The 12,449-nt window shown below is 57.8% G+C and overlaps 1 protein-coding gene across 1 annotated transcript in view; it reads right to left on the minus strand.

Moving 5' to 3' along the window:
• The window catches only part of ANO1 (anoctamin 1, calcium activated chloride channel), a 75,644-nt gene that overhangs the window by 2,620 nt on the left and 60,575 nt on the right, over window positions 1-12,449 (minus strand). Inside the window, exons 22-24 of the mRNA XM_010837815.1 lie at window positions 7,153-7,205; window positions 5,048-5,232; window positions 287-392 (exon numbers count right to left, since the gene is read on the minus strand). Of these exons, the coding sequence (XP_010836117.1) occupies window positions 287-392; window positions 5,048-5,232; window positions 7,153-7,205 (344 nt within the window). The remainder of the gene's footprint in view (window positions 1-286; window positions 393-5,047; window positions 5,233-7,152; window positions 7,206-12,449) is intronic.

Raw genomic sequence — 12,449 nt, forward strand, 5'->3', positions numbered from 1 at the left:
CGGGTCCCCTGCTTGCTGGAGGTGGGGTCTGGTGTCAGCCAGGACCCCGCCAGCCCTGACCACCTCCCATCCCCACCTTCCTTTAACTCAGGAGGGTCTGGGACCTCTCCTTGGCCAGGGCCTGGGGTCACCAGCACCTCACACCCCAGGGTGACCAGGGTGAGTCCTCCAGCCTCCAAACCCCTGACCCTGGCCAGTTCCTGCCCTCCTGACCCTTTCCTTGGCAACAGCGCATCCTTGGCGCCTCAGCCCCCAGCCCTTCCGGAAGTCGAGCAGGCCCTCGCACCTGGAAGACGATGACAAAGGCCAGCCGGGCGGCCAGGACGGCCCAGAAGTCCTTGGAGATGTCATACTTGTGTTCCGACCATGGCGGCTCCCGGTAGTCTTTGTACCTGCAAAATCGAGGTGGGCCTTCAGGAGGAGCTGGGGTCCGGCTCCGCCGCAGGGCTCGCATCAGGAGAGCCTGGGCCGCCTGCAGGACAGCCCCCAGCCCCGCCGGCTCACACAGTGTGGGGGGCTTCTCCCCACACCAGAAGGGATCCCGGTGCCCATGTGGGCTGGGCAGGCCTGCAAGGGTGTCCCCATAAGCCCAGCTGGGGGCCCACAGCAGGGGGCTCTGGGACTATATTGCCCAGGGATCCCAAACTCTGAAGGTAGTGCAGCCCTGGTAACAAAAGAACCCCCACCCTGGAGACTCCAGTGGGTCACACACAGGAAGTGGGGCCTTCCGGGGTGGAAGGGGATGGTGTCCCTAAACCAGAGCCTCAACCCAGCCCACCCGCCCCCTGCGTCCACAGAATTCCAGGCCACGTGCTGTGAGATCCAGTGTGAAAACAGCTTTTTCAGGCTTTCCCCTCTCTGTGGGGGAACTATTGGAAAAAAATGAAACGTTCTTGCAAAGTAGCCCATGTATGAGGTTAAACACACTGCTGGTGTGGTCAGGTCCACCCTGTCCCCTGCCACCTTGCCAGCCCCAGTGCCCTAAGGGCACCTCCCCAAGTGTTACGTCCTTATCTCCCTGTGATAAATATCCACCCATCCCTCTTCTTACGGCTTCTGGACGTGGCTCTTGACGCCCTGCTGGGAGACAGTGCTCACTCCCAGGGCCCCCAGGGCCCGCCTCTGCCCCTTGTACAGCGGGAGCATGGGGGCCTCCACGGCTCTAGTTCTGCCTTTTTGTCAGAGGTCCAGAGATGCCCGAGGTGGGGGCAGAGGAAGGAGGGGAACCCGGGGTTCTGTCCCCACCTAGGCCCCCCCAGCTGCTCCCAAATTTGGGGTGCCCGGTTTTAACAGGACCAACCCTCTCTGTGTGGGAAGAGCTTCCCCAAAGCCGCCTGAGAAAGCCTCGCTTTCTTTCCGAGAAAGGGCGTTTTTCAGGTACAGGGCTGCAGGTGCATTCTGCCGGTCACTGGAAAGCTGGGGCCCCGTTGGGGGCCCAGGAGAGGAGGCCCCTGGCTCTGGGGGTGTGGGCCTGGTACAGACCCAGACTGGGCTCCCGCCTCACTGTGTGTCCCTGTGGCATCGCTTGACCTCTCTGGGCCTCAGCCTGGCATTCCCTCACTTAGTCATGTCACAAGAATTTAGTGAGCAGTGCTGCATACCAGGCCCCATTCCAGGGGTTAGGGCTGGTGGGGGCACAGACAGGGCCCCTCATCCACAGAGCTGTGTGTCTTCTGAGGCAACAGGACAGAAGTCTCAGAAAGCCTGCGCAGCACTAAGCTGCCAGTCCCAGAGACAGGATGGGGCGGGGAAGACACTCTGGTGCCAGCTGCTGAGCTGTGCAGAAGTTGTACAACCTGATCTCCTATGGGAACAAGCGGCCACTGCTCTCCCACCGTCAGCAGCCACACACACCTGCTCCTCCCTCTTCCTTCTGTACTCAGGGCCAGCCGCACTAGGATGCTGGGAAATGTGTTTGTGCTACCTGGTGAACTCCTACACATACCTCAAAGCCCACTTACAGACGTGTCCAGGTGCCAAGCCCCACCACCTGCACTGACCTCTGTGAGAGATGATCTTGCTGTTTTCCCGGCTCAGCTCTTGCACTCAGCCTGCAAGCTCCCCACACCGGGGACAAGAGTGCCCTCTCTGGAGCTGGCTGTGCGCGTTCAGTGAGACCATGCTCGCTTCAGTGTAGTGATAGATGGTGGCAGTGATCACAGCTGTGCGCGTTCAGTGAGACCACGCTTGTTTCAGTGTGGTGATAGATGGTGGCAGTGATCACAGCTCTCAGCTGCTTTTTTTATACCCACGGCTGTGGGCTGGGCTGGGTACTGCTCCACCTGCAGCCGACTACCTGGGAGGTGGCTTGAGCGGGAGCAGCTAGCAGCGTGGAGCTCACAGCACTCACAGGACTTAATTGTGGCCAACGGACAGGTGGGCCTGACTAAAGCCACAGTCCCAGGGAGCAGAGAGGGCTGGCCATGACCTTCCAGCTCTGTGGGGGAAAGGTGGCAAGGGTCTCACTTAAAAAGGGGGTGTTTGGGTGGTCCAGGAGCTAAGAGTCTGTGCTTCCAGCGCACGGGGCCTAGATTCGATCCTTGGTCAGGGAACTAGACCTCACATGCTGCAACTAAGAGCCGGAGGGCGGCAGGGTAGACTGAAGATCCCATGACCTGGCATGGCCAAAACCCAAAACCAACCCCCACAAAACCCCCGGGGTCTTTGGCCTGTTTCCTCAGCCCTCCCGCTGCCCACCCCGCTGCGTGACCAGGATTCCTGACCAATGCTCGGATAGGGGGCTACTTCGAAGACCTGGGTGCCTGGGGCTCCATTCTCGAGAACCAACGCTTACCCTGTAAACACCAACACTGACCTTTTGAGGGGATTTACAATAAAACGACCACCTATCTCCCTGCCTTCTTTGTTCGAAATCATTCTTCTCTGAAATTCATTTTGAGTTAAATAGGTCAGACTGAGCGTGTTCTTGGTGTGGGGCGTTCAAACAAAGCAAGAGAGGCGAGCAGGGGGCCCGGACTGGAAGCTCAGGGGTCTCTGGAGCCCAGGCCTGCTGATGATGGGGAGGAAGGGACCCCCAGCTCTCCAGGCCGACCCTGCCCACGGCGGCCACACGGGAGTTGGAGCAGCTCACCCGGCCTCTTCACATCTGTGTGCCCTGAAACATGCGGTGGGTGGGCCTCTGAACAGCCCGCAGCGTGTCACGTTGTGTATTTGCGTGTCGTCTGCCTTCTCTCATTGGCAGGCCTGGCTCCAGCTTGTTCATTTTCACCGCTGTACGGGTCTCAGAGTAAGTGCAGTGCCTGCCCTGACTCGGAACACACAGCACGTCTTGTAATTTAATCCCTGGGGCTCACCGGGACACAGGTGCTGTTCAAAGTCATCAGCTGCACCTACGCGGGGCGGGCCTGCCTGCCGGTTCCCGGGACCCCAGGTGTGCTGTTTTCCATTTCTCGGACCTGTTTTTTTTGCTGTTGGTTGTTTTGTTTTTGTGTTTTGTTTTTCTTCTGCAGCCACGAGCTACTGCTCATTGCTGTCAGTACCCTGGAGCCTGGCAGCCTCCTTCACAGCCTGCTGCCAGGTCAAGGGTATGAAGACAGACAAGTGGGCTTAACAGAGCTAGGTGCACAGTAAGAGTAAACAGGCTTGGAGTGAACACTGCCCTGCACAGAAAGGCCCGGGCCTCGCCACTCCGGCTTTGCGACATGTGTCTTGGTCCCTGAGGGCTTCCTGTTCTGAGTCTCAGGCGGTTTAGCCCGTCAGAGGATACTGAGCAAGCTGCGGCCACACTGCCTCCGCTCTGCCCCCTGCCCTCAGCCTCATCTTGGCCTGGGGCCCATCACACCACAGTCCTGTTTCCTGAGCCGGGATATGCGGCTCCGGCCCGCTCCCTCGGTCTCACCGTCCACCGTGCTGGGCCTTTACGCTTTACGCTCCAGAGCCCACCCGTGCCCACCACCCTGCTTTCACCCACATGCCCTCTCCCTGGAACGCCCCCCATGCCCCCACCCTTCCCCTAGGCTTCCAGCTACTATTACGCCTTTAACTGGATCTGTTTACGCTTCTGCTGCCCCCCTGTACAAGGTCCCTGGACAGCAGGGTTCATGTTGCCCGTTCCCAAGTCCCCAGGCCCAAGCCCCCAGCCCCTAACCCTGCCAGGCTGGCCCATGGAAGATGCACAGTGAATGGCCAGGCCTGGCTGTGCCCCTCGCCCCCACCACCCACACCCCACCCCTGCCTGCTCTGAATGACCGTCTCAGGTATCTGCTGCTTTTGCCTATCCAGCATCCATGACCCCTTGTTTGAAAACCCCAGTTTTCCTTGAGATGTCCCCAAATCTATGGCCACAACCCCACACCCTGGCATATAACCCAGACCTAGCCAGAGACCCCACACTCTGGCAACAGTGATTGGTTTCAAGGAGGGGCCTGTGACCGAAGGCAGGTCAGTGAGACTCAATCCTAGGACTTATGCTGACTTGTGGGAAAGAAATATTCTTCCCACCAAGACTTTTGAGTAGAGAGGACTGCTGGGGGATTCCCTTCTGCCTGCCGGAAAATGACGCCAATGTGCAGGAGGCATGTTGAGAGGCAGTGTCAGAATGGGGCTGGATGACAAATGGCAGGCCCTGGATCCAGCCGTGCCTGAAGCTATCCTGGACTTCTTAGTTAAAGGACGTGATAAATCACCTCCTACCTCCATCTGGTAGAAGGATGGTGAAGGACAGGGAAGCTGCAGTCCGTGGGGTTGCAAAGAGTCACACACGACTGAGCGACAAGCAACAACAACAACCTCCAACCCAGGAATCTCTTTTTTTTTTTCTTTCTTGGAAGCAAGATTGAGCTGTTCTGTGATTTGCCCGAAAAGAACTGGGCAAAAGAATTGGTTTTTTTCCAGAAGCCCACCAAATGGGGCTCTTTAAAGAGAGTTGTTGGGGATTTCCCTGGAAGGCCGGCAGCTCAGGCTGTGCGCTGCCAGTGCCAGGGACCTGGGTTTTATCCCTGGTCAGGGCCTAGGTCTTACATGGTGCAACCAAAACCCGATGCAGTCAAATAAATGTAAAAAAAAAAAGAGAGTTTCTGGGCGGTACCTGCAGATCTGCACCTCGTAGCCCAGATCCAGGGGGTCGTTGGGGGCCGTGCCGTTCTGGAAGTCGCTGACATTGAAGGAAGAGAGGGTGTGGTTGACGAAGCCATGCATGGTCCCATTCTCACTGTACATGTAGAGGTACACCAGGCGAGGGATGAAGTCAGACGTGAAGGAGATCACAAACGCCTGGCCAGGGAACAGAGTGGTCAGTGTGGCCCCCATTGGGGAGGGGGCGCTGCCCCACCTAAGCCTGGGCAGCGCTGGCCCTGGGGCCTGGCCAGTGACCCACGTTGGCAAACGTGACCCCATGGCCCCGGCTCGCCAAGTGAACAAATGAAGGGTTAGGGGCACCCCATCAGCCCCTCCAGCATTCTGAGGAGAGCGCTGGGGATGCGAACAGGGCGCCCCGGAACAAGGAGGCTGGGGGACGATGCTGGCTGCCTCTTGCTGGCTGGGTGGCCCTGGGCAAGTGGCCTGACCTCTCTGTGCCTGCTTTTCCTCTTGTCAGACAGGGCTAACTGCACCCACGGTAGGTGCCTCTCCTTCCTGGCTTGTTTGAAAGGGAATGAGGCAGGAAGGGAAGATGCCTTGTATTCTGCAAAGTCTAGATCCAGCTCCCCTGTGCTGGAGCAGTCCCCGAGGCAGAGTGGTGCGATGCCAGTGTCAGAGCAGAGACCTGAAGGCCTGGGGTAAAGACCAGCTCTGCTTCTTGCTGGCTGTGTGACCCTGGGCAAGCCACCTGACCTCTCTGTACCTCAGCTGTATCATCTGCAAGATGGGGCACTGCCCCTGCCTCCAGGGGTCATGTGCACACTTGTGGGCATTCTATGGGAAGGACTTAGCAGTTTCCGGAACGTTCAAGATGCGGCTGCTGCTGTGATCGTTGCAGCTGGTTGTTCTCACGAGACGCCCCGTTTGTTCCCAGCTGCTCTGTTCACAGCAGCCCCATGCTTACGCTGCACACAGAGGGGCTGTGCCTCGGTGTTTCCAGCGCCTCCTCGTTAAAACGTGGCCCCCGGCTCAGCTGGGATGGGTGGACGAGCTCTGCCCACAGCCTCCCTTTACAGATGGGTTTCAAAGCCTTAAGCCGGCAGGAGTGGGTGGCTGATGGGGGTGGCCTGCCTCCAGGGACAGCACGTCCCAGGGATCTGAGGGTCCCTGTCTGGGCTGAGTGTCACTTCCCGTGCTATGGGGACCGAGTTAGCCCCATGACTGTGACCATCTGCTCCGGGGGGCTGTCTGCCTGGCCCCCCTGCCCCCGCCAAGATGCAAGGCGGCAGCTTCTGGGGGGCTCAGGCTCGGCCAGTGGGTGGAGGGGTGAGGGCCACATGACTGCAGACATTCCTGAGGTGCTCGTACTTGGGGTTCATGTGTCATGAAGGTGTGGACCAGATGCGCGGAGGGAGGGTCATGGGGGTGCTGTTCCCAGCAGGCTCGCGCGTGTGTGTGTGTGTGTGTGTGTATGTGTGTCTCTCTGTGTGTATGTATGTATGTGCACGTGTGTGTATGTGTGTGTGTATGTGTGTCTCTCTGTGTGTTTCTATGTGTGTGTTTGTGTGTGTATACGCGTGTCTGTGTATATGTGTGTATGTGTGTGTGTATGTGTGTGTATGTGTGTGTCTCTGTGTGCGCATGCATGTATGTGTGTGTATATGTGTGTGTGTGTGTGTGTGTGTGTGTGTGTGTATTTGGCTAGCAGGTTCCTCTTCTCTCCATGTTTCATTTCCCAAACCTTCTTTAAAGAGCAGGTGTGAGCTTCACATAAAGGAGAAAAAATGAACTGTTTTAAAGAGCAGAAGAGTTGCTGACGTGGAATCTCTTTCTCTGGGTCTCCCTTCCGCCCTGTCTGCCTCTATCTCCTTCTCTCAGGACTCTGGGGAGAAAGGGGACTAAGGGGCCTAGGTGGGCGCAGTGGAGGGTGTTGCCCGGGTTGCGGGGAGCGGCTGAGGAGCTGTGTCATTCCCGCCCTGAACTTGCCCCACTCCTCAGTAGAACCAGGAGGCCTCTCTCAGTGGGGCTGCCTGAGGCTGTAGGTGGAGACCAGCTTCCCGAAGGGCCCCCTATCTGTGCAGCAGCTCAGCCAGTTGCGGTCCCCACGTCACTTACGTTGATGATGACGGCAAGCTTCCCGACGCCTCTGAGGATATTGTACCAGATTCCTGGGGGAGGGGCCGAGAAGCACAGGTTCAAGACCTCTTTGCTGGGGCTTTTAGTAACTCGAGCAAGCCCGCGGCAGGCTGGCCCTCTTGTGGGACAGGTCAGACGCGTGGTAACTGGGAGTATTTGGGGAGGGCCCGGGGCAACCTGGTGAACCACAGAGACCACAGCTTGTACTGGCTCAGCGGCTGTTTGTAAGCCAACTAGATTCTCAGAGAGATGCTTAGAAACACCTGGTTCCCAGTTCTGAACAATCTGCCGTGAAGCTGTGTAAACTACTGACTGGTTTTTCTAGAGAGACAAAGATTCAATTTACATGTAGCTTCCCCCTCCCCAAAGAGTCCATGCAGCAGTAATTAGAGACAGAATCCACAAAATTTGGTGTCCAGAAACTTTTACATAGCTCTAGTGCTAGGAGTCGGAGAAGGCAATGGCATCCCACTCCAGTACTCTTGCCTAGAAAATCCCATGGACGGAGGAGCCTGGTAGGCTGCAGTCCATGGGGTCGCTAGAGTCGGACACGACTGAGCGACTTCACTTTCACTTTTCACTTTCATGCATTGGAAAAGGAAATGGCAACCCACTCCAGTGTTCTTGTCCGGAGAATCCCAGGGACGGGGGAGCCTGGTGGGCTGCCGTCTATGGGGTCCCACACAGTCGGACACGACTGACGCGACTTAGCAGCAGCAGCAGCAGCAATGCTAGGAGTGCCTGCTCTTTGGAAGGAAAGCGCTGGCAAACCTAGGCAGCATATTAAAGAGCAGACACTACTCTCCCAACAAAGGTCCGTCCAGTCAAAGCTATGCTATTTCCAAAGTCATGTATGGTTGTGAGAGTTGGACCATAAAGAAGGCTGAGTGCTAAAGAATTGATGCTTTTGAACTATGGTATTGGAGAAGACTTTTAAGAGTCCCTTGAACTCCAAGGAGATCCAACCAGTCAATCCTAAAGGAAATCAGTCCTGAATATTCATTGGAAGGACTGATGCTGAAGGTGAAGGTGAATTTCAATACGTTGGCCACCTGATGAGAAAAGCCGACTCACTAGAAAAGAGCTTGATGTTGGGAAAGATTGAAGGCAAAAGGAGAAGGGGATGACAGAGGATGAGATGGTTAGATAGCATCACCGACTCAATGGACATGAGTCTGAGCAAACTCTGGGAGCTGGTGAAGGACAGGGAGGCCTGGCGTGCTGCAGTCCATGGGGTTGTGGAGTCGAGACGACTGAGTGACTGAGCAACAGTGCTAGAAAAGCCATAGTCAGGGATAGGTCAGACGGCGAGCCAGGGTCAGGAGCCAAGCCAGGGCCTCCTAGCTAGTGCGGCCAGGAGCACATCTTCGGTAACGTGAGTGGGCAGCAGTGAGGTGCAAACCACGCCCGTCTGGACCCACCTTGGTCCATCAGCAGGAGACGTGGGGCTGTGCCCAATCACAGGGGAATGGGATGACCACACAGCACTTGGAGCATCGCCAGCTGCCCTGCTGGCCTCGCTCCCAGCAAAGACGAGAATCAGGAGGCCCATGAAGGAAGCCTGAGGGCCCAGAGTCAGCCCCCCTCTTTAGGGCCCCAAGGCTATGGCTCCTGGAAAGGGGCCCAACATCCCTGGCCACCCCCGTCCTCACCCTGACGGTGTCTTATCAGGCCAGGAACACATTATCGCAGACTTGGGGCTGAAACTCTGTCCCACTCACCCTCTCCCCCCGCCTGGAGCCAGACAGATCTGAGATGGTGACAACAGAAAGGGCTGGTGGGGACAGTGGCAGGTTGGGGGGTCTCCACCCAGGGCCCATAAGGCTGTGCATGGGTGTTCCTGCCCTCGCAGTGAGCACCTGTTTGCAGGCTGCATGCTGATGGTCAGCAGAGACAGCAGGAGTTCAGGCCCACGTGCCCCAGAATCGGGAAACCACCGGCTCAGACCCAGCCCCTGAGGCAGGTGTGAGGCGGCTTCCCAGCCCTGGCCGGGGACCACTCCACAAGGGCAAGCGCTTCCAGTGCCCCATATATGGACCTTTGTTGGCAAAGTGATGTCTCTGCTTTTTAATATGCTGTCTAGGTTTGTCTGGGAGAGTTTCCAAACTTTACCAGAGCTTGCTCAAACTCACATCCATTGAGCCGGTGATGCCACCCAAACATCTCATCCTCTGTTGCCCCCTTCTCCTCTTGCCCTCAATCTTTCCCAGCATCAGGGTCTTTTTCCAACGGGTCGGCTCTTCACATCAGGTGGCCAAAGTATCGGAGCTTCAGCTTCAGCACTGGTGAGTCTTTGCTGAGTGACTATGTGAGTGTAGACGGTCCCTCCAAGCAGCCTCTTCATGCCCAAGCAGAAGTTGCCACAGCCAGGTGCGCGGGAGTTTCACCAGTCTTGCCTGCTCCTTACAGAATGCTGTTGCTGTGGTTTTTTCCTTTAGTCATGTCCGACTCTTTGTGACCCCGTGGACTGCAGCCCACCAGGCTCCTCTGTCCATGGGATTCTCCAGGCAAGAACACTGGAGTGGGTTGTCATTTCCTTCTCCAGGGGATCTTCCCGACTCAGGGATAGAAACTATGTCTCCTGCATTGGCAGGCGGGTTCTTTACCACTGAGCCAGAAGGGAAGCCCCACAATGTCAATGGTTGTATACAAATCGGGATGATGTGTTTTTTTAAAAATTTAGACTAGCTGCTTCTGCAAGAGCCTCAGCTCCCAGTTGGCATCTCTGTGACAACAGCTGGCGGCGGCTGGCAGTGGCGTCCCCTTCAGGCCACACCATGCATTGCAGCTCTCTCTGTACCAAGGCAACGCCGTTGATCACCACAAGTGGCTTCAAGAATCACATTTATCCAAACCCAGACCCTACTAAAGCCTGGAGAAGAAAACCCTCCAAGGGCAGGGTGTTTCAAGGGAGCCAAGACCAGGCACTCCTGTCCACTCATTCATGGAGTCCCACACAACCTGAGCTTGAGAACTCTGAGTGGGGTGCTGGAGTGCTGGCCAGTCCAGCAAGTTGAGGTCTCCGGGCAGGGGGCTCCCTTGGGAGGTGGCTCCTGAGCCCAGCAGGAGGAAACAAGTCTGTCAGTGAGCTGACAGAGGGGACAGCAGGCAATGGGGATGGCGCGGGGGAGATGGCTGGGCCAGAGCGGTCCACAGCAGGGGACTGAGGCTGTCCGACACGTCCTGCCGGGTCTCTATGCCCAGGCCGATGGTTCTCTGTGTGACCCCACCCCAGAACCCTGGGCTCCGGGACGCCGGTCCCAGCCCATGGGATCCGTGTCTGCTGGAGTCTTGACCCGCTAGATTATTTGAACGCATGCCACACGATGAGAATCACTGTCCTGATGACCTCTAGGAAAGTACAAGGGGCTGAAGCCGCCTGGGACGAATCTCAGCCTCCTTATGACATCTCGCAGGGCTCCGCCTCATTTCACCTGTCTCCTTCTTCAGTGCCGAGCCTGGTTCTGAAGAACAGTCTAGGGAGGTATTTGGATGTGCTTGCCGACTCGCAGCTCCCAGGAGCTGAATGCAGGAAAGGTTTCTCACCCGGGAGGCTCTGAAGAGCGAGCCCGAGAGGAGGACGATGCTGGCCCCGGGTGAAAGGTCAGGCCTGGGAGGCTGGAGCCGGCGCCCACGAGCGCACGGGCTGGGTTCCCTCAGGACCCTGCACGCCTCCCTCTCCGAGGCCGAGCAGTGACGGCGCTGGTGCCTCCTCCACACGCTCCTGGCGCTCTGGGTGCGGGTCACGGGGGCTGGGGGGGCCCCTGTCCCTTCAGGGCCCCGCACGGATCACAGGAGGAACACAAAAGCCTCTTCAAGGAAAGGTTACGGTGGAGGAGCCCATAAACAAGCCCAGATTATGCTTCAACCAACAGGGCAGGAACCAGGAAGTCAGCAGCTGATCCGTAAGCAGAGTCGCGGAGCCATGAGCAGAGACCCCGAGGACGTGCTCCAAACCCTGCTGGTGCTGGAACAACACCAGGGCCAGGGAGGGCTGGGGGGAGCGTCCTGGGATTCGCTTCCATCCCGGGGGGTGGCAGGGTTTAGGGTGCTGCAGTGGGGCGTGGCCGTGGCTCCACCAGGCACAGGATGCCAAAGCAAACAGTGGCCACAGTGGGCTCGCCTGAGGCCTCTGGCCCAAGAATCAGGCCTTTGTAAGGAGCACAGGGCAGGAGTGGCACGCTCTTTCACGGCCACTGGGCGCGGGCTCAGAATTCCCAAGGACCGAGCGGGGAGCGCCTGGCAGGCTGCCGCGTCCGCCCCGTCCATGCTGCAGGCGTGCCCTGGCGGAAGTGTGCCGGGAGGGGCCGAGGGCTTCAGCTAATCTGGTTCCAGCTCGGCTACGCTCAGCACTTGGCCTCAGTCTCCCCATCTGGAAAGTGGGACCGAGGAGTCACCCTAGCGTCCTCACCAGGCTCCCGGGAGACACAACAGCAACAAGCCCCAGAGAAAGTCCAACATCAGACACGGCTCCCTGGGCCGTCCTCAGAGCAGGGCGAGAGGCACTGCAGAGAGCCCTGGCTCCACGGCACCTCGATCTCGAGGTCGTCGTTCAGTCGCTCCGTTGCATCCGACTCTTTTCAACCCCATGGACTGCAGCCCATCTTCTGGGGTTTGCTCAAACTCATGCCCATTGAGTCGGTGATGCCATCCAACCATCTCATCCTCTGTCGTCGGGGGATCTGTGGATCTGGCCGGTGGCCCAGAGATGTGCCTGGCCTGTGCCTGGACGGCCCAGGAGGGAAGAACCCTCACATGAGGAGATGTCACATGAGAAACTTCAGCTTTCGGTGAGAATTCTGCACATTGCCTCACAGCCCACAGAGATGAGAACATCGACTCTGGCCCTGTATGGAAGAGTGAGCTGGGCTCTGACCCAGCACAGCGGCAAGCGCGCTGCTCTGGACGGCTCTTACCCAGCCCCGCAGCCCTTAGAGTCGAGGTGTGCGGGGCAGAGGCTCACTCTACAGCCACAGGCGAGGCAGCATCAGGGACCCTGGGAGCCAGAGAATTCACATCCTTTCACATCTTTCAAAACCACAAAGTCTGGTGGAAAAGGCATCTCTTTGCTGAGTCTTTACTGGTTGTCTGGGTCGCCCGGACAGGAAGGAGACTCAAGTGTCAAAATGCAGGGCGATGACCTCTGTACGGGAGCTGAGCTCAGACATCCCTCCTGGTGGAAGAGCGAGTGTTCCTGGACCCTCTTAAGCTTGGGCCCGGCAGGTCACACCATGGATCCCAAGGCACAAACATGATCCAGGTGAAATCACCAGTAT

Source organism: Bison bison, unplaced genomic scaffold, assembly GCF_000754665.1.
Source record: "Bison bison bison isolate TAMUID 2011002044 unplaced genomic scaffold, Bison_UMD1.0 scf7180017864080, whole genome shotgun sequence".
NCBI lineage: Eukaryota > Metazoa > Chordata > Mammalia > Artiodactyla > Bovidae > Bison > Bison bison.